We start from the raw sequence: 22710 nt of genomic DNA, 5'->3' as shown, positions 1-22710 counted from the left end.
GCACACACGCGGCACACGCAGTACGCACAGCACACGCGCGCGCATGCACAGCATGTAGAACACGCACGCCAGCGAGGGTGCGTTGGGTGGGAGTCGGCACGATCGTTTATTGGGAAAGCCGCCCCCCACACGCGCAGAGGCCTCACATTTACTCGGGAACCGACTTCTTCACTCGGGACTGGGGTCACCACGACCCCCGACTCCCTAACACCACCAACACCGCCGCTGTGACTTCCAGCCCAATGCACGAGCCCGTTTCCTAGACTCGTATCCCCTAGCCCATTGACTTCGGCCCCTGACTCGGAGGCCGTTATACTAGCCCCCCAACCAGCTTTATACCCTTGGTGAATTACCTAAGCCCGTTCCCCCACGCACATTCTAAAGTTCTCCTGCACGGTATCCATGCCAAAGCCTGCGCCCGACATAAAAGGCTTTTGGGGGCCGTGCTCCACACCCCCCACCCCACGGGATGAGAACCGCAACCTTTGCCTGTGACCCCTGGCCCGTAAGCATAGCTGCCCACTCCTAGCCAATTATACGAGCACGTGACCTCCAGTCCTTGGTCCTGATACTAGCCCCTGACCCCCTAGCCCTGACCCCCTAGCCCTAGCCCTGACCCCCTAGCCCTGACCCCTAGGCCTGACCCCTATAACCCGTCTCAGGTAAGCGCACATTGCTTGAGGAAGCGGCAAGACCGCGATTCACATTTCACACACACGCGCAGTCCGCAAGCGTCACGTGACGCTTGCGCAACAACAGCAATATCTTAAAACCTTAACAATACCGCCGTCTTATAAAACGTTAGTGTTAATTCTCCCGAAGTAGGCATACAGGCAATTGGGGTACAATTGGTCCTGTGTGTAGTGTGCCATGTGGCGTGCGGCCGTGTGTGACGTGCGCAGTGTGATGTGTGTTTTGCGGTGAGTAGTGTAGTGTGTGTAGTGCTATGTGTACCGAGGTGTGGTGTTGGATGGTACTGCAGAGCATCTTGTACCATGACCCCATGCTGGTGTATGGATGAATGTGGAACTTATTTTGCACCATACGTAGCCAAACGTGGCTTTTCTAATGTGTACATATGTTCGGATACATGTGTGTGCCTCTGCATACGTGTGTCTGTGCCTGTGTGTGTTTGGGAAGCGGTAGTGTAGTGGTTAGCGCACTGCACTACGAACCCAGCGACCCAAGTTCGATTCCCGCTCATGGCCACCTCCAGTGATGATTATCTGAACCGGTTCTTGGCATCTGCTAGGTCGACTTAAATGGGTAGCTGTTGCGCTGTGTAAACCTCAGCACTGGGGAGACAAAGTGATGGTGCTGGCCACCCACCCCCTCGTGCCGTGCCGGGCTTCATAGGTGCTCGCTAATCGCGCTTGCCCCAACAGTTTATTAAGGCTGTATGGGGCATCTTTATGTGTGCACGGTTGTGTATTAGTGCAGCTATATGCGTATGTGTGTGTGCGCAGGAATGCGTGTACACGTAGCCCTGGTGCGTCCCGTGTCTGTGCGGGACGCGACGCCTGGGGCGCGTGCCACCCTTCACAAATCCGTGCCGCCCCACCGGCGTGTCGGCCTCTCGCGTCAGTACGGCTGGTGGTACACGTCCTGCAGGGGCAGCGGCATGGCGGTGGCCAGGTGGCCCGGCAGGAAGCCGCCGTAGGGGTACGCCATCTGCTGCAGCGCCGGGTGCTTGTGCATCGTCAGCCCCGTGGCCATGGGCAGCCCGGCCTGGAGGCCCGCGGGGAGGCCCGCGGCCACGCTGATGTAGCTGGGGCCGTAGAGGCCGGGCGCCGCCATGCGGGGCAGCCCCGGCGGGGCCACGGCGTACACGGGCGTCAGCGTGCGGCCCTGCAAGCGAGCGGCACGGCAGTCAAATGCGGAGCCTTCGGCGCCGGCAGTGGGAGGCGAGCTCGTGTGTCTGCGTGTTCAAAAAGTCGCGCGTTCGTGTGCGCGGTTGCCTTGGCCAAAGACCGAATCTCTGGTGCTGGGATGGGTGAGCAGCAAGCGAATGGAATAACAGGTATTATGGACTAGCGGCAGGGCTGCATTGTCAGCAGTGCAGTAAAATCCACTGTTGTACTGTACTTTGCTCCGTCTGAATAGTGCTATGTAAACCGCATCACAGCTGCTGCAGCCTTCTCGTTGCCAATGACCGTGAGCGTTCAGGTAATCAACATCAATGGGTTAGTTCACGTTGACGATGCTCACGTGGACCGCCGGGTTATCATTCATGAGTGGGTCATGGCTTCGGGTCGGCACCTTCTCCACGGAGCATTCTGTTATCCCTCCCATCCGCCTTCTCTATTCCCCAATCTCTCGATCATCTCGCTCCATTCAACGCGTTGCAACGCGGAGAGGGCGCTGTTCCGTTTGCCATTTTGAGCTTTTGGGCTCGTGCTCAGGAACCGTAGGTTCACGTCGCCGTGAGTTAACCGCTGCGCCACCACTCCTGGGCGTGCGTGAGGCCGCGTGCGAGCGGGCGAGTTCACACGGTCGCCTGTGTGCGTGTTAGCATGCGGGCACACGCGTCTGCGCTTGCGTGCGGGTGCGCGTGACAGTGCGTGCGCGCGCACACACACACGCTCGTGTACCTGTTGCGCAAGAGCGCACGCGTACGCGTGGTTGTATCGCACCTGGAAGGTGGGGGAGGCGAGGCCCTGCAGGCTCCCCGCGTGCCCCCCCAGGTCGGGCGCGATCCCCAGCGCCGTTAGCAGCTGCTCGGGGGTGCCCCCCACCCCCGCCGCACGGAACTCGTCCCCGAGTTTCTGGGGGGGCCCTCCCGCGGGGAGCACCGAGTACCGGTGCCCCAGGCCAGGCAGGGTCACTGCGGGGGGGGGGGGGGAGTGGGGTCGCAGTCGGGGAGGTTAGCGGAGGGCGTTGGGGCGGGGGGGGAAGCCCAATCGGGGGTGGGGGGGGGGGGTCCCGTTCTCTCAGGTGGAGAGACGGAGGAGGAGGTGGCGCTTGGAGGAGCGTCGCGATTCGGTCGATCGCCTTGGGCTCGTGGAGCCAAACTAAGGCCTCCTAAGCGCACCGCGCGCACGCAAACACACGCACGTACGCATACACGTCCACACACACGCACACGCACGTACACACGCACGCAAACACGCACGCAAACACACGCACGTACGCACGCACGTCCACACGCACATACACACGCACATACACACGCACGCATACACGTACACACGCACGTACGCACGCACGCAAACACGCACGTACACGTACACACGCACGTACACGTGCACACACGTGTGCTACCTAGGAGCGGGGATTCGGGTGATTGGTTGGTACATGCACGCAGTGCGCAATCACCGGCGCCTCCTTTGCGCGCCGTCGATTCGTTGGGGAAATCGTTTCCCCCGCCGAGCCCGCCGAGCCCGTGCGCACAGAATGGATCTTCCGTTTCGATTCGTGTCAGTGGAACGTCTCATCGGTTAGTCACCGTGAACCAACCCCCGCGGCCGGGGATCGCCGCGGGATTACGACAAAAAATTGATTCCCGAATCGAATCTCCTGAATCGTGACGATCGATCAGGTCGCGAGTGGGCCCCGGGTCTAATTTGGGGAGGGAGGGAGGGAGGGAGGGAGGGGGAGGGGGGGTCACCGATTACCGATTCACGGGTGATTCCCGCTGTGTGGGAGGGGGTGGTGGGGGGGGGCAGGCAGATTAAAGACATCGAGGGGGGCTACTGCACGGGATCAATCTGGTCCCCACACACGCGGCCGTGCTGCTTCACCTGCCGTGGGTGGTGTGACTAGGGGGGGGGCCTCGCCCCTCCCCCCCCAACAGGGGCAGTCGAGGTCAACGCGTCCCACGATCTCGCCCTGACGTGGGGGATGCAGCAGCGAGAGCCGTGTGAGACGCGGGGAGTTGCGGCTGACAGCCCCCCCCGCTCCCCCCCCAACTTTTCTCCCCTCACCAGTTAGGGTCTTGCCCCCCCCCCATACTCCCTCGCTTCAATAGGCTGTCGTGAGAGGGGGCCACAGGGAACCCCCCCCCCCCCATCGACCCCCTTCCCCCCATCGACAGTCCCCTGATATGTCCCATCAACTCACACAACAACAACAATCAGAATTAACCACTAAGTGGCGGTGACGTCACCACAGGGCTTGCGCCAGGCTAGGTGCACGTTAAGGCCACGTGAAGTGTGTCCATGGGTTGCATGACTGAGATGACTGGCTGATGTACCACCTGTGCCACCTACTCTCACATGACATAACCCATAAACATAGAACCCATAGACTCACACAGGACCCTTAGACGAACACAAAGACCCGTTCTTCAGAATTGCATTTTGTGTTTAGTTTGTTGTCCTTTCCCCGCACCTCCGATAAGCACGGTTGACTCCGTACGGCGCGGGAAAAAGTTCAGCGTACATCCGTGCATCAGACCAACACAGGACCCACGTCGTCAGCAATGCTTTCGTACGTCGTGGGCAGCACTCGCCCCGGCACCGCTCCTCCGCCGCTCCTACACCACCCCCCCTCCCCATGTCGACGCCCCCACGCCGCCCCCCACGGAGCCCGCGGCGCCAAGGCCGCCCCCAGTGATGGCGCGGCCGTAAACGCGGAGATAACGACGTGGAGCCGCGGTTTGATAACGCGCAATGCACTTCGGCCCCGTTGACGGCGGCGAGGCCAGGTGAGCGGATGGCGAGCGAAGGTGAGGGCGTGAAGAGAGGACACGAGCGAGCATGGGAGATTAATGACGTGAGCGCGCGTGAGGAGATGGGCAAGCGTGGGCGCGTGCGCAGAGACGGCACGAGGCAGGCTCCACCCTCCAGTGCCAACCCCTCGGGGCCCTCCTGGCACAGCCCCCAAGCGAGCTCCCTTCCTAAGGTCTCGAGGCTGCGGCCGCCTCCTCGGCCTCCTCCACCCACGAGGTTCTCTTCTCCCTCTCGGAGGGAGAAATCGGTGGCACGGTCAACGGAGCGGCAGCGAGGAGTTGGCGTTCCCGGATCCCGTGCGTGGCAAGCCTCGTCTTGGTTCCCTGCAGGAGCCTGGGGCTAGACATAGCCGTCACGTCGGTGCCCCGAAAGCCTGCAAAGGGACCCGGTAACAAAGGAACCCGGCCATGCCCCCCCCCCCTCCCCGGCAATGGTCCCCCCGAGCGTTCACGTCTCAGTGCCACAGAGCGAGACGGAATATACCGCTACCATGAAAAGTGAGGACATAGGTGAGCACAGGTGATGTGACAAGTAAGGTGTAAGGATATGTTTGCACAGGTAAGGGGATAGGCAAGCATGGGTGACATCAAGTAAGGAGACAAGGTCAGGGGATAGTTGAGCATTCAAGAGGAGTTCTGTTAGGTGAACTCGAGAAACCATGGAGTCACCCAGCACCCAACACCCAGACAGAGTGAAGCCCGGGTTCCCACGTCCCCGAGTCCCAGGTGCCCGTGTTCCCCATATCGCCGTCCACGTGTCCCCCGGTGTTGTGTCCCCGTGTGGGGTCCCTTAGAGTGGGGGTCCCCTCGGAGGCACCTGCATTGTGCTGCTTCAGCCCGAGGGGGTTGAGCCCCCCGGCCGCCGCCGCCGCGGCCGCCACGGCAAGCTCCATCCCGGAGGCGGCCCCGAGGGCCCCTTCGGGTCCCGGCCACCCGTCGGGCCCCGGCCTGGCGGCCGCCTTGCCCTCGTGGTAGCGGCTGTAGATGCCGCGGCCTGCGCTGTAGCCACCAAGGTAGGAGCCCCGGGGGCCCGGGGTGCGGCCGGAGAGCACGGACGTGCCACGCGATCGCCCGCCCCGGTGAGTTCCTGCAGGGGAATGGACGGGGACAGGGCTACTGGAGTCTGATTGGCTCGCGGGGCTGCGCTCTGAAGCTGGGCCACGTTGGCCGAGGACGCTTCCAGTCGCGTGACATCGCTGTGCAAGGCCTCAACCGCAGTCATCGCCAGGACCGTCACAGAGCAGTGGGGGGGGGCTAATGTCAAGGTGAACCCTGCGTCCCACCTAGTTGCCCGGGTACCCGTGTCGACCGTGTATTTCCGTTCCTGTGTCGAGCCACAGGCTACTGCAGGAAACCAAGAATGGCCATGATCTGGCACAAGGTACACAGGACACGCATAACACGCACACACACAAAGATTCCCCCTATAGCCATTAACAGCCTGCTAGGGCAAGTGCTGTTCGCGAACACCTATGAAGGCCGGCACAACACCACACCCGGCCGTCTTCGTCCCCCTAGTGGCGATGTTTTTACACACGGCGCCAGGTATTCAAGTGCACGAGCGACAATCGGCCGCACGATACGACGCCGTCGTACTTGACGTGCCCGCTGAGCTCGCGGCCTGAACACCAGCATGGACGAGATGCGCGGCCCGCCACCTGGGATGCCCCGAGTGCTCCTCCCTCTACCGCCGACAAGCCGCACGGTTTCTCTCACAAATCACGTTTGCAGTTTCCCGCACCGGCTCGTGTCAAAAGTCACACCTTTGAGGAAGTAGTCCCGGTTGGGCCCGACGGCCGTGGCGTTGTACATGCCGTAGCTGAAGTACGCCAGGCTCCCGGCCGTGTCGTACGGGTAGATGTAGTTCGGTTGCAGCGCCTCCGGCACGACCGCCGCCGCCGCCGACGCGGCCGCGGCCACCCCGGCGCCGGCGCCGACGCCGCTGCCGCCGCCCGGCACGGGCGCTCCCTTGCTGGCCTTCTGGTAGCGCTGGTACTGCTCCTTGTCGACGGGCTTGGCGAGCGTGACCTCCATGGTGGCGCCCTCCAGCGAGGCGCCGTCCAGGCGGCGCATGGCTTCCAGTGCGTCGTCGCGCGAGGAGAAGTGCACGAAGGCATAGTCGCGGATCTTCTTGACGCGCTCCACGCTGCCCGCGCGGAACTGCTCGAAGGCGGCGCGGATCGCCTCCTCCGACGTGTCCATCATGAGGTTGCGCACGTAGAGGATCTTGACGGTCTCCATGACGTCGTCGTCCACGTCCAGCTCGGGCTCAGCCCAGTCCACGGCGATGGGGTGGCCCCACAGCTGCACGCGGCCCGACATGAGCTTCCGTCGCGCCATGGCGGCGGCGCGGTGCGTCTCGTACTCCACGAACGCGAAGCCGCGGTTCTTCATCTTGTCGGTGGCGCTGGGGTAGACGATGACGTCCACCACGCCCTCCGTCACCTTGGACACCTCCTCCACGATCTCCTCCTTCTTCTTGGTCTTGGCGATACCGCCCACGAACAGGCGGCAGTTGTCCACGCTGCTGCAGATGCCGAGCAGGCGGCCGGGCCGCACCTCGTAGTTGTTGAGCTCCCGCACGGCGCGGCGCGCCTCCTGCACGCACACACGCACGCACGCGTGAGCGGCGAGGTCTGTGAGTGATGAGGTGAGGGAGGAGGTGAGTCAGTGAGGAGGTAAGTGAGCGACGAGGACTGGGTGCAGAGAGTAAAGAGGTGAGAGTGAGGAGGTGCAAGGTGGTTCTGGTGGTAATGGTGCCTTGCTAGTGAAGCGTTAGCGTTGCTGCTGGTGGTGTTGGTGGTGCTGGTGTTTCCTCAAATATTGCAAAAGCCACCCCCTGTGAGTGGCTCGCTGAAGTGCCGTCTGTTGAGGAAGTATGAAATGGGATCCAGACTCTGAGACCAGGAAAAGCGCCGGGCAGAGATGATCTCCAAGCAAACTGCTGAGGGAGGGTGGCGTTTGTTTGCAGACTGCCCTATTGCCCTATGTGACATCATAGCAACTGTCTGGACCACTGGACAGGTTCTACAGGATTGTAAGGATGCCTCGTGGTCCCCCTCTTTAGAAGGGGACTGTACTAATTGTAACAACTACCAGGGCATCTCCCTCCTCGGTCTGCCAGGAAAGGTCCTGGAGACGACTATTTAACATCGCCTTGCCAGGCATACTGAGGAGAGGTTTGCAGAGCCCCAAATGTGGTTTTAGTCCAGGGTCGTCCTGCACAGACGCCTCATGCTCTGTCCATTTGCTACAGCAGAGGTGTAGGGAATTTCAACGGGACCTACATCTCTGTTTTATTTACCTGATCAATAGGCCAGGGCTCTAGGTTGTTCTTCGTTCTTTCAGGGTCCCCGACTCTCTGCTCACCATCATAAAGGACCTTCATGATGATGGGCAGGCCCAGATAAAGCTATGTGGCCGAGAGTCAGAACAATTCCCTGTTTACCTTGGGGGTGCGACAGGGATGTCCTCTGACTACAACGTTATTTAACATCTTTTTCGACCATGTAATTCGAGAAAGCTGTTGGTGTTGTTGGTTCTGGTGGTGACCGTGGTAGTGGTGGTGACCGTGCTGGCGCTGGCGGTGTGGTGCTGGTGCTGGCGGTGTGGTGCTGGCGGTGTGGTGCTGGCGGTAGTGCTGGTGCTGGCGGTGTTGATGGGGACCGTGCTGGTGGTGCTGCTGGTGGTGGCCGTGCTGGCAGTGTGGTGCTGGCGGTGTGGTGCTTGCGGTGTGGTTCTGGCGGTGTGGTGCTGGTGGTGTGGTACTGGCGGTGTTGATGGGGACCGTGCTGGTGGTGCTGCTGGTGGTGGCCGTGCTGGCGGTGTGGTGCTGGCGGTGTGGTGCTTGCGGTGTGGTGCTGGCGGTGTGGTGCTGGTGGTGTGGTACTGGCGGTGTTGATGGGGACCGTGCTGGTGGTGCTGCTGGTGGTGGCCGTGCTGGCGGTGTGGTGCTGGCGTTGTGGTGCTTGCGGTGTGGTGCTGGCGGTGTGGTGCTGGTGGTAGTGCTGGTACTGGCGGTGTTGATGGGAACCGTGCTGCTGGTGCTGCTGGCGGTGACCATGCTGGTGCTGCTGGTGCTGCTGGTGCTGCTGGTGCTGCGCCCCCACCTGCTTGGTGCAGAACGTGGCGAACGCGTATCCGCGGTTCTTGCCGTCGAAGTCCATCATGAGCCGCATCTCGTAGAGTCGTCCGACCCCCTCAAGCACCGGCACCAGCTCGTCCTCGAACAGATCCCGTGGCAGCTTCCCAATGAAGATCTCGCAGCCGCGCTGCGGTGGGGGGCCCTGCCAGCCAGGAGGGGGCCCCCCAAACTTCCTCTGGCCGTTCTCCTGTACCATACTGTACCTGTGGTGGGGGGTGGGGTCAGGGGCTCGAGGTGAGAGGGGTCTGACGGCTGCGTCTCGTGTTCACCGTCTGACGCGGAGTAACCGCGGTGAAGGCACGGAGACGGTGAGTCTGCCGTGGCAGGGTGGTGGTGGTGGTACAGTTGTGACACGCTCGCGTCTCACGGCAAGAGGTTCCTGGGTTCCATTCCCGACCTGGGTGCCTTTCCGTGTGGAGTTTGTATGTTCGCTCACTGTTCCGCATGTGTTTCCTCCGGGGTTTCTCCGGTTTCCTCCCATAGCGTTAAAAAAAAAAGACACACCGTATACAATGTAACCGGTGTCGGCTAAAACATCCCGATGCTGAATCATGATCACTTTCTCAAATGCCTCGACTGGGATCATACGGCAGCAGCAGCAGCAGCATTGCCCCCCTGTTGCTAAAACTTGGCAGGACCCTCCTAAAAGCGAGCCTCGAGACTCAGTGAGAGGCGTTCCCGTGGGACGTGGTGGCGTGCGGGGTGCCGTGAGATGCGGTGCGGGAGTGTGGTGTGGCGGCGTGCGTGGTTCGGTTTGTGGTGTGGCGGCGTGCGTGCTACGTTGAGGCTGTACTGCGGTCGTGGTACGGTGCGGTGCGACAGGTTGGCGGTGCGGTTGTGACGCAGCTTTTGCGCGGCTGTGTTTTAGTTGTTGCAAGACGCGACGTGGTCCCGGTACGGCTGCTGTAGTCGTGGTCTGCGGTGCGGTTTGTGCGGTTGTGGGGGGGTCGCCGTGGTGCGGTTGCAGTGTGCGTGGTGTGGCGTGCGTGGTTCGGTTTGTGGTGTGGCGGCGTGCGGTTACCCCGTCCGCTCCATGAGGGTGGTCAGGGCTGGGCCGTTTGGGGCCGAGCTCACCGCGTCGCACCCCGACATTGGCCCCGTCTCTTCTGCGGTCATCCTGCACGCAACACGAAAAACATTTCCCCGCATAGCCTCAACAGACTTTTGCCAAAGACAAAGATCATCCACCGCCCCCCTCCCCCCCCCCGTAGAAGAACTGGAACAGACCCTTGGGGCAAGTGCCGTAAGCGAGTAGCAGGTCGGCACTGTGGCACACGACGGAGGGGTGGCCACCACCACGCCCGGCCACCTTTGTCTCCCCGGTGGCGATGTTTACTACACATCGCACCAGGTACTCATTCGAGGCTGAGTCGACCTAGGCGAGGCCCAGGACCGGTTCAGATAATCGTCACCGGTGTTGGCTTTGAGCGTTAATCGAACTCAGGTGGCCATGTTCGTGGCGCAGCGCACAAACCGCTGCATTGCCGCTCCCGACACATGTACACACGCGTGTACACGCACACGCGTGTGTACACGCACACGCATGTACACACGCACGCACACGTGGACTCTTCCACGTGGCCGGGTTGCGTGGAGAGTCTAGGCTCCCAGACCCGCGCCTAATCGCGTTCATTCACCACTCATTCACTTTTTAATTAATTCACGCACTCGTGAATTAACTCACTCGTTCAATCAATCAATCTCCTTCGTTAAATAACTCCCTATGTTTTAATCGCGAGCTCACTTAAAAGCACTTATTCATACACATTCAGCTACTCTCATTCACGAACTCGTTCCCCTCACTGTCTCAATCACTCACCAAATTCACTCATGCTCTCGTTCAATCACTCACCAATTCACTCATGCTCTCATTCAATCACTCACCAATTCACTCACGCTCTCATTCAATCACTCACCAATTCACTCACGCTCTCGTTCAATCACTCACCAAATTCACTCACGCTCTCGTTCAATCACTCACCACTTCACTCACGCTCTCGTTCAATCACTCACCAAATTCACTCACGCTCTCGTTCAATCACTCACCAATTCACTCACGCTCTCGTTCAATCACTCACCAATTCACTCACGCTCTCGTTCAATCACTCACCAATTCACTCACGCTCTCGTTCAATCACTCACCAATTCACTCACGCTCTCGTTCAATCACTCACCAATTCACTCACGCTCTCGTTCAATCACTCACCAATTCACTCACGCTCTCGTTCAATTGCTCACCAAATTCACTCACGCTCTCGTTCAATCACTCACCAAATTCACTCACGCTCTCGTTCAATCACTCACCAATTCACTCACGCTCTCGTTCAATCACTCACCAATTCACTCACGCTCTCGTTCAATCACTCACCAAATTCACTCACGCTCTCGTTCAACCACTCACCAAATTAACTCACGCTCTCGTTCAATCACTCACCAATTCACTCACGCGCTCATTCAATCACTCACCAATTCACTCACGCTCTCGTTCAATCACTCACCAATTCACTCACGCTCTCGTTCAATCACTCACCAATTCACTCACGCTCTCGTTCAATCACTCACCAATTCACTCACGCTCTCGTTCAATCACTCACCAAATTCACTCACGCTCTCGTTCAATCACTCACCAAATTCACTCACGCTCTCGTTCAATCACTCACCAAATTGACTCGCTCTCGTTCAATCACTCACCAATTCACTCACGCTCTTGTTCAATCACTCACCAAATTCACTCACGCTCTCGTTCAATCACTCACCAATTCACTCACGCTCTCGTTCAATTACTCACCAATTCACTCACGCTCTCGTTCAATCACTCACCAATTCACTCACGCTCTCATTCAACCACTCACTCAATTCTTACTTGCTCAGCCTTTCCCGAACTCGAATAGGGGTGGGTGGGCGGTTGAGAGCAGGAGACGCGACTGCGTCTGTGCGTTACGAGTTGCGAGAAGCCATCGACGGTGTCTGTCATAGCCAGATGTATTCAATTAGCTCTTAACCTAATCCTAGCCCTGCCCAAACCATGCCCTAACCCTGCCCTAACCATGCCCCCATACCCTGCCTTTAACCACTTTGCCTTATCCTAGCCAGGCCCTAAACCTGCCATAGTCATCGCCCATGTTCTAATCCTAGCCATGCCCTAACCATGCCCTCGCCCTGTACATGCCCTAATTCTAGCCATGCCCTTGCCCTGTACCTGCCCTAACCCTAGCCATGCCCTTGCCCTGTACCTGCCCTAACCCTAACCATGCCCTCGCCCTGTACCTGCCCTAACCCTAGCCATGCCCTAACCCTGCCCAAGCCATAACCGTTCTCTCGCCTTAACCGCAAACTTTCCTAAACCCCGACCGTAGTAGTTTCGCCCTAACCCTTCTAGAGTTCCAACCAGGTCTGTCAATCATCCGGGAACAGTCGGGAACATTCCAGTAATTCAAGTGGCACGCCACATCCACCTCGCCTCGTCGTGCCCTATGTTCATAACCCCCCCCCCTGCTCTTACGATTATATGAACGTGGCGGGAGGGGGGGTAAACTACTACGGATTCGTCATGGACAGACGTACCTGGTACTCTTAGTGGTAGTGCCTTACGCCGATTCTCACGACTCCGAGCAGCGTTCCGAAACATATGGAGTGGGACAGAGTGAACCAGCTGCGTGTGTCACCGCATTGTCCTCCTCGCCCTATGGACCCCCCCCCCACCCCCGCATCTCTCTCTGCCACCTCCCCGCCCGGGACCTTTGCTCTCTGCCTCTTGTCGGGGGATATTTACCAACGTACACACACACAGAGACTGTGAACACACACACACACACATATACACCTACGACTACAACAACCGCCATTCGCCACTAAGTGGCGGTGACGTCACCACGACGCTTGTGCCAGGCCATGTGCACCTTGAGGCCACACACTCATACACACAACAACAGCCTCGTTCGCTCAGTTGTGGTGACGTCACCACGGCGCCTGTGCCAGGCTAGGTACAGGCTGAGGTCACGTCACACACACACACGCACGCATTCGAGAAGGCACCACGTGTAAGCCCATGCAAGGCTGCCGTTGGCAAAGTGCCGCTTGCGAGCACCCACGAAGGCCGAAACGGCGCACCCCACGAAGGTGCGGGGTGTGGCTAGAACCACGCGCGGCCGCCTTTGTCTCCCCGGTGCTAATGTTTAGGCACCGCGACAGGTGACAAGACGCGCACCCACGGACGCGTGGTGACGTCACCCCGCACGCTCCCACCCGCTCCCCTCGGTCGAGACTCTTCACGGCTCCACTCACTCCACAGTGCTTGCCCGGAGACCGGCACTCTGATCCGCCGGTCTCCCTGACCCCCTCCCCGCCTCCCTGCCCAGCCTAACTCGCTGCCATTACCCCCACCTCTCTGCCCACCTCCAGAGTTGGAGCGCCTAATCTGTGAATGCCTTTGGCCGGTCACGTGAATGAGCGTCCCCCCCCCCACACCACCCGCCCCCCCCCCCCCATGGAGGTTGGTGCGAATGGACTTCTCGCTCCACTGAGATCACCATCAACAAATATAATTCCATCACCACCCATAATTATCACATAACGACCATCAAATTACACATTGCCAATATCCGTCACTCATTATCGCACATCACCATGAACCACCACATTTCACCATTTACCATCACTCATCACGATTAACCATCAACCTTACCTCATCACCACCAACCATCGCACATCACCATGAACTATTACCATCACCCCCACCCATCATCCTCACTCTTCACGCTGAACCAATGTCCATCGCCCTGAACACATCATGACGAACTCATAACCTCATTCTCTCTGCCACACACCAATCACCTAGGCCACACATCCGTCACTCACCATTCTCACCCATCGCCCACCATCCTACATTCATCACTCTTCACTAGACACACGGCACCCATCACTCTTCGCCCATCACCAGCAATGCACACCCATCACCTCATTAATCACGTCAGACCTCGCGCCCCGTCAGCCCTCCTCTATCGTCTCAAACTCGGCAGCCATCGGCCACCATCCCACATCCATCACTCGGCAGGCATCGCCTCTCCCATCATCATCACTCTCACTCGACATCACCTTCCACCCATCACTCCTCGCCTCTCCCATCATCATCTCCCCCATCACCTCCCACCCATCACTCCTCACCTCTCCCATCATCATCATCTCCCCCATCACCTCCCACCCATCACTTCTCGCCTCTCCCATCATCATCATCTCCCCCATCACCTCCCACCCATCACTCCTCGCCTCTCCCATCATCATCATCTCCCCCATCACCTCCCACCCATCACTCCTCGCCTCTCCCATCATCATCATCATCATCACCTCCCCCATCACCTCCCACCCATCACTCCTCGTCTCCCCCATCACGTCGCCCATCACCGCGGCGCGACGTAACCCACGCGTCCGCACCTGCGAGCGCCACGAGGAGGACGAGGAGGTGGAGGAGGTGGTTGTAAGAGGTGGGAGCCGCGCGCGATGACGACGATCGAGGGAGGATTCGGAGCGCGACTGGGGGGGGGGGTCGATGTGCGGGAGACGGCAGGTGAGTGAATGTTTTACCTGCGCCGCGTCAATAATTAATGCTCCGTAGCGCCGCCACACTCGTACGAACACGGCTCGCCGATTCGCCCGGTCAATAATTGATGAATCGCTTGGGAAGGCGGCGCAGCGCGGCGGCTCCGACGCTAATCCCGGGGTAAATCATTGCACGCCGCATTCCTGAAGCTTGCCCCGGGGATTTACGCGGGCGCCTTCGCCAACGAGTGGGCCCCGAGGTTCCGCGAGACGGCACCTCTCGAGGTGGGAAGGGGAGAGGGGAGAAAGTCGCGTGGAGGGCAAGCGGCCCATTGCGGCTCAATGCAGACGCCACCTTGGGTACGCACGCTTCACGTGACGGCGCTGATGAAAAGATACCGAGCGCCGGCTGGTGGACATTCCGCATTGCCATGGCGGGTCTCTGGACTCCCCACGGGGCGCCCTCACCAGGGCCCCCACCCCGGCACCTCTGCGCTCGAGTTGTCTCGAGTTGTCCATTACGAGCCGGGCTCAAGGTACAGAGGAGCAGGGCGGAGGGTGGGGGGGGTCCAAGGTTGGGCCGGGCACGGTGACTGTGGCATCAGGGCACGGCCCCTCCCCCCACCTCCAATCGCAGCCCTCAGTAAACCCAACCCTTGCCCCGAACCCCTACCCTTACCCCTTCCCGTAATCATACCTCCAATCACAGCCACACACCAAGCCATACCCCTATCAACCTTGGCCCCGACTCTACCCGCACCTCCGATTAGCACGGTTGGCTACGTACGGCGCGAAAGAAGTCCAACACACATACACCCCCTGTTATCATACCTCCACCCCACGTATACCCTCTTCTTAACCCTACCTCTTACCCATTAACACTCAGCCTGCTACAACCTCTACCCCCCCCCATACATAACCCAACTCTTACCCATTAACACTCAGCCTGCTACAACCTCTACCTCTACCCCCCCCCATACATAACCCAACTCTTACCCATTAACACTCAGCCTGCCACAACCTCTACCTAAAGCCCCCCATACATAACCCAACTCTTACTCATTAACACTCAGCCTGCTACAAACCTCTACCTAAAGCCCCCCATACATAACCCAACTCTTACCCATTAACACTCAGCCTGCTACAACCTCTACCTCTACCCCCCCCCCCCATACACAACCCAACTCTTACTCATTAACACTCAGCCTGCTACAACCTCTACCTAAAGCCCACCATACACAACCCAACTCTTACCCATTAACACTCAGCCTGCCACAACCTCTTCCTCTAGCCCCCCATACACAACCCAACTCTTACCCATTAACACTCAGCCTGCTACAACCTCTACCTCTAGCCCCCCATACATAACCCAACTCTTACCCATTAAGACTCAGCCTGCTACAACCTCTACCTAAAGCCCCCCATACATAACCCAACTCTTACCCATTAACACTCAGCCTGCCACAACCTCTACCTAAAGCCCCCCATACATAGCCCAACTCTTACTCATTAACACTCAGCCTGCTACAACCTCTTCCTAAAGCCCCCCATACATAACCCCACCTCTGACCCCCTACCCCCAAAACACAAACCCTGACCCCTACCCGGCAACCCTGTCGCCCCCGTGGGGAGGAGATGGAAGTTATCCGTGAAGGCGCTGAGCCGTCCGCGATTGGAGTGCGGTGGAAACGCCGCGGATTCCGCCCGTGGCGTTCTGTTCATCTCCGACGTTTACGCCGAATCAGAGCGAGCAACGCGGAGTAGAAGCGGCCGCCGCTGCCGCCGCAGAACAAAAACAAAGATCCCACCCCCACCCACCCCCCGCATGGCCAGCACCACGCCCGGCCGCCTTTGTCTCCCGAGTGGCGACGTTTATAAACACCGCGCCAGGGTTAACGCGTTCGAGGCCGAGTCGACCGAACGTCACGTGGGGGGGGGGGTCAGATAATCGTCGTTCCACCCGCACACCGGCATACAGTGCGGGGAGATGAGGCCGGTGGCGAGGAGGGCACCGCGACTCTCCTCCTCCTCCTCCCCCGTCTCGCACTCGCCCACCGCGACCCTCACAACGCAACCACTCGGGGTGGGGGGGGGGTCCGTCTACACCGTCTACAGCAGGGGTGGGGAACGTCCGGCCCGCGATATCATTTGGTCTCTGGCCCTGCCAAGGCAACCGTAGGCGGGACTCGGAATTCAATAAATCTGGGAGCAAACCTGGAAAAGCAGTTGCGAGTAGCAACATTATCATCAATACCAGCTAACATCATCAATACCAGCTAACATCATCAATACCAGCTAACATCATCAATACCAGCTAACATCATCAATACCAGCAACATCATCAATACCAGCTAACATCATCAATACCAGCTAACATCATCACACGCCTCGCCAAAGAGAAGCAGTTCCAGCCATCGCATTAGGAGCGAGTTTATCAAATGTTTGACCAAATATAACAAGGCTAATTTTCAAGTTGATCATTTTGCATGGCCCGCGAATGATGTTATATAAATATCCAAATGGCCATTGACAGAAAATGGGTTCCCCACCCCTGGTCTAGAGTAACAAAGACAAAGTTCCCCCTGTAGAAGAACTTGAACAGACCCTTGGGGCAAGTGCCGTGAGCGAGTGACAGGCCGGCTGGAACTGTGGCACATGACCTGGAGGTGGATGGGTGGCCAACACCACGCCCGGCCGCCTTTGTCTCCCCCAGTGGTGATGTTTACGACGCACCGCACCAGGTACTCATTCGTTGCTGAGTCGACTTAGGTGGAGGAGGCCCAGGACCGGTTCAGATAATCGTCACCGTGGTGTTGGCCGTGAGCGGGAATCGAACTCCGTACACTCTCCACCACGCACTCTCTGCGTCTCTCCCCTCGCTCTCTTAAACGCTCGCTCGCTCAGTGCACTCGCTCCCTGCATCTCTCTCTCTCTTTTCTCTCTGTCAACCACTCCGCGACGTCCCCCTTCTTACCCATCACCACGGCAGTCTCACGTCCACCTCGCTCAGCCACTCAACCTCAGCGTCTCTCACCTCCCTCGCATTCACGCTCGCTCACTTCACTCTGCATCGCTCCTCTGTCAACAACCGGTAAACCCGCACACTGGAGCCTACTCACAATGCACTTTTTAAAAAATCTTGTTTGAAAACTAATTTCCTTAAAGCTGCTTTTTGTGCGCTTAGTCCGATGTACTTCCCTCCGATTAGCACGGTTGGCTACGAACGGTGCGAAAGAAGTTCAACATACATTTTGATTTAAAACTTTCGTGACTGCAGTGATTCATATTCTTGGTTCTTTCGGTAAAGTCACGTTGAAGGGAACCAAAAAAATAAGAATATATTAAACAATAACATTCTCACGACGTTTCGACTGCAACACAAGTAGTCATCATCAGGTGATGATGATGGTGATGATGACTGCTTGTGTTGCAGTCGAAACGTCGTGAGAATTGTATTGTTTTATATATATTTTATTATTTATTGTTTCCCTTCAACGTGACTTCACCGAAAGAACCAAGAATATAAGTTCAACATACATAACAATAACAACAGCCGCATTGGACACTGATGCCACCACAGCGCCTGTGCCAAGCTAGATCCACCATGTGGCAAGGTGAGGTGTCGAAGTTCTCGCCGGCAGGTCACAGCGCAGACCCAAGTGCTATGGGTTAACTGAGATGCCTGACAGACGCACCTCCTGTGCTCCCCACTGTGCCGACTTTAGCTGCACGGCGCTCTGCTCGTTGTTTGTGAGCGTCGCTCTTCTGCCCTCCGCTATTGGCGGAGGGCGACTGCCTCCAACAACCCAGTAGCGTCCTTAACGAGCCTCCTCCACAGGGGCCAATCTCAGCTGGTGCCAGTCATCGGTAAGTCCACTCAGCTCCACATCCTCCTGTATATTAGCCCACCTCCTCCCTAGGACGTGTCGCGGCTGTTTAGCCCCCTCTATCCGACCAAACATTCAGTGTCTAAGCATGCGGGTTACATGACCCAGCCAACGCAGCCTTGCTTGCCGGAAGAGTTAACTGATGGGACGGTGTCCAGATCTTTCAAGGATCTGTGAGCTCGCACAATCCAAGTCCAGTTGAACCCAGAATGGATGATCGTAAGCAGGCCAGTATGAATGTTTCAAACTGGCATGTATATTCCTTTCTAGGGGTCCAGGTGTCGCAAGCAAAGAGAAGGGAGGGCATACATGTGGTCGAGAAGACATGGAGCTTCGTATGGAGCAACAGGCCAGGTAGCTTCCACAGATGATGAAACGATAATGCTGCTCGACCTTATGCGGATTGAGACCTCTGCTCCAAAACGGGAGTTGGTCATAAGTACACTATCCATTTACGTAAACGTCTCCATTCTATCCACAACTGCCCCATCACTCATGAGGAGTTGAGGGGGTGGGGTGTTTGATGACATAAAATACTCAGGCAGGTGCTTTTTTGTGGGTTTTACGGTGAGGCCCCACCTCTTATTGCACGCTCCATGACCAATAAGGAACCGTCCCTTGACAGCGCCGCGGCATCGATCAGCCTTCCACTGCATCTGTACCCGATGGATAGTCCACCGGTACGGCCATGGAACGCGTCTCAAACGACGTGGTCGATGTTAAATTGTGTATGGGGCCAGAGGACATCCCTGTCGCACCCCACGGTGAACAGGGAATGGCTTTGACGCGCGGTCACGCAGCTTTACCTGGGCCTGCCCACCATCGTGAAGGTCCTTAATGATTATGAACAGAGGGTCTGAGACCCCGATAACACGACGAATAACACAGAGCCCTGGCCTTAAATAATCTCACATACCACGAAAAAAGAATCCCCCGTGTAGTCTTAACAGACTGCCTTAGTCTCCCTGGTGACGATGTTTACACACCGCACCAGGCTGAGTCGACCTAGGGGAGAGCCCAGGGCCGGTTCAGATCATCGTCACCGATGTTGGCCGTGAGCGGGAATCGAACTCGGGTCGCCAGGTTCGTAGCGTAGCACGCTAACCGCTCCAACTACCGCATACCACGAAGATCACACTCTCACACTCATTCTAATGCCACACTCATATACACTCTCACACACAATCACGCTTTCACTCATGCTCACTCCCGCACAGTCTTAATACACACGCATACACATACACACGCGCATACACACACACGCATACACGCATACACACACGCATACACACACGCACACATACACATACACACATACATACACACACATACATACACACATACACACACACGCGCACACACACATACATACACACACATGCGCACACACACATACACACACGCGCACATACACATACATACACACACATGCGCACACACACATACATACACACATACATACACACACACGCGCGCAAATCGCCTCTAGAGCCGCACAGACTCGTGGTGCGAGGGCTTTTTGCGAGCACCTGTGAGGTCCTGAACAGCAGGGCGAGTTGTTGTGGCCATAAACCACGCCGCACCTGCATCCGCAGCGTCGGTGTTCACACACATCACTCATCAATTGAGGCCGAGTCGACCTAGGGGAAGCTCAGGACAAGTTCTGCTCTTCTCAACTCAAGGTAAGCTGTGACGTGGTTCATCGCCTATTGCGCTAAACTCACCCAGCCACACCGCACACATTCACAGAGGCAAATATGCCCCCGGTGGTTCACATAGACTGTTGAGTCATGCGCTGTTAGCCAGCACCTATATTGGTCCTTAACGGAACACGATGTGGGTGGTGTATCCAGCACCACGCTCGGACGCCTTTGTCTTCCCAGTGATGCATACACACCGCACAATGTAACCAATCGTTTAAGGCGGAGGCTACCTAGAGAATGCCCATGGCCGCTTGGGATGTCACTCGCCGTGGACGGGATTCGAACTGAATGGTGCATCGAGTCCATATCGCGGTGTCCTCACCACGGTGCCGTCGCTCCACGCACAACATCTTACACAAAGACAAAGGTCCCCCACCGTTATAGCCTTCAGCACACTGCTGGGGCAAGTGCTGTTAGCGAGCACCTATAATCGTAGACGCACTCCCTCTCACACCAACGCAGCGTTGCGTCTCACCTGGCCGCTTGTCCGTGCCCCCCCCCCCTACCCCACCCACCCATGTGTGTCTCCCTCGACTCAGCCTCCCTGTGTCCCTCTCTTTGCCTGTCTCACTGTCTCCCCGTTCCCTGTACCAACCTCCCCCTGTCGCCCTATCCCCCTGTGTCCGTGTCCCAATTCCCTCTCGTCTCTCCGTTTCCCTGCCCCAACCTCCCCCCGTTTCCCTTTCCCACTTTGTCCCCGTGTCTCCCTGTGTCTCGGCGTCTCCCTACACCAACCCCCCACCCACCCACCGCCCTCATTTCCCCATCTCCTTGTGCTCCCAGTATCCCTCTGTCCCCATCTCCACGTCTCTCCCTGCAATATCCCAGCCACCCCCTTCACCCCATCTGTCCCCGTGTCTCTCTCTCTCTCTCTGTCCCCCCCCCCTGTCTCCCGGTGTCTCTACCCTGTCTACACGCGTCTCCCCGCGCTTGTCTCACCTGGCCGCGGGCATTCGCTCCTCACCTGAGCTGCGGCTTCCGGCTTCAAGGAGGAGGAGGTGGGGGGAGGAGGGGGAGGAGGAGGGGGAGGAGGGGGAGCAGCGATCCCCCCCCCCCCTCAACCTCACCCCGCCCCCCGGTAACCAGGCGGTGTCACGTGAAGGGCGTTGGGGACACGGGGCCCGCTTTGGTCACGCAGCGCGTGCACTTAGCTTGGCACGGAACCACACAACCACGTACACTACCACACACACTACCACAATCACACACTACCACAACCACACACAACTACGTACACTACCACACACACTACCACACACTACCACACACTACCACAACCACACACAACTACGTACACTACCACAACCACACACAACCACGTACTCTACCACAACCACACAACCACGTACACTACCACAACCACACACTACCACAACCACACACACACAACCACACACTACCACAACCACACACAACTACGTACACTACCACACACACTACCACACACTACCACAACCACACACAACTACATACACTACCACAACCACACACTACCACAACCACACACACACAACCACACACTACCACACACACTACCACAACCACACACACACAACCACACACTACCACACACACTACCACAACCACACACACACAACCACAACCACACACACACAACCACACACTACCACAACCACGTACACTACCACAACCACATACACTACCACACACTACCACAACCACACACTACCACAACCACACACAACCACGTACACTACCACACACACTACCACACACTACCACAACCACACACAACTACGTACACTACCACAACCACACACAACCACGTACTCTACCACAACCACACAACCACGTACACTACCACAACCACACACAACCACAACCACACACAACCACGTACACTACCACAACCACATACACTACCACAACCACACACAACCACGTACACTACCACAACCACACACAACTACGTACACTACCGCACACACACAACCACGTACACTACCACAACCACGTACACTACCACATACATTACCACAATCACACACTACCACAACCACATACAACCACGTACACAACCACACACACACAACCACACACACACAACCACACACTACCACAACCACGTACACTACCACAACCACATACACTACCACGACCACACACAACCACAACCACATACTACCACAACCACACACTACCACAACCACACACAACCACGTACACTACCACACACACAACCACACACTACCACAACCACACACAACCACGTACACTACCACAACCACACACTATCACAACCACACACTACCACAACCACACACTACCACATACACTACCACACACAACCACACACTACCACAACCACACACAACCACGTACACTACCACAACCACACAACCACGTACACTACCACAACCACACACTACCACAACCACGCACAACCACATACACTACCACACACAACCACACACTACCACAACCACACACAACCACGTACACAACCACAACCACACACAACCACGTACACTACCACAACCACACACAACCACAACCACACACAACCACGTACACTACCACAACCACACACAACCACAACCACACACAACCACGTACACTACCACAACCACACACTACCACAACCTCACACTACCACAACCACACACAACCACGTATACTACCACAACCACACACAACCACGTACACTACCACAACCACACACACACAACCACACACAACGACGTACACTACCACAACCACACACAACCACACAACCACGTACACTACCACAACCACACACAACTACGTACA

General features: G+C 57.5%; 2 protein-coding genes across 10 annotated transcripts in view; one reads left to right on the top strand and one right to left on the bottom strand.

The window, feature by feature from the left end:
• Positions 1 to 82: 82 nt before the first annotated feature.
• RBM47 (RNA binding motif protein 47) lies at positions 83 to 20929 on the bottom strand. 9 transcript variants are annotated; one of them, XM_076067872.1, is made up of 7 exons: positions 20878 to 20929; positions 9835 to 9930; positions 8779 to 9016; positions 6433 to 7267; positions 5487 to 5756; positions 2592 to 2824; positions 83 to 1848 (listed from the first exon to the last, which is right to left on the bottom strand). In XM_076067872.1, exons 1-7 carry the CDS (start codon positions 20889 to 20891, stop codon positions 1582 to 1584), a joined length of 1953 nt encoding a protein of 650 aa, XP_075923987.1. In that variant the 5' UTR covers positions 20892 to 20929; the 3' UTR covers positions 83 to 1581. The 9 variants fall into 9 exon arrangements, with proteins under 9 accessions (XP_075923987.1, XP_032812214.1, XP_075923984.1 ...); XM_032956323.2 differs by having other exon boundaries at positions 2634 to 2824; XM_076067869.1 differs by lacking the exon at positions 20878 to 20929 and adding exons at positions 11677 to 11780; positions 14244 to 14387 and having other exon boundaries at positions 1733 to 2824.
• LOC116943505 (uncharacterized protein C8orf48 homolog) overlaps positions 19019 to 22710 on the top strand; it is a 67026-nt gene continuing 63334 nt past the window's right edge. Inside the window, exon 1 of the mRNA XM_032956368.2 lies at positions 19019 to 19917. The gene's annotated coding sequence lies outside the window, so the exon portion shown is untranslated. The remainder of the gene's footprint in view (positions 19918 to 22710) is intronic.

Source organism: Petromyzon marinus, chromosome 18 (genome assembly GCF_048934315.1).
Source record: "Petromyzon marinus isolate PM22_M1 ecotype Great Lakes invasive population chromosome 18, UKy_Petmar_22M1.pri1.0, whole genome shotgun sequence".
In the NCBI taxonomy this organism is placed as follows: Eukaryota; Metazoa; Chordata; class Hyperoartia; order Petromyzontiformes; family Petromyzontidae; genus Petromyzon; species Petromyzon marinus.
Note: the sequence above shows the minus strand (reverse complement) of the source record. Positions and strands in the feature narration are given on the sequence as shown.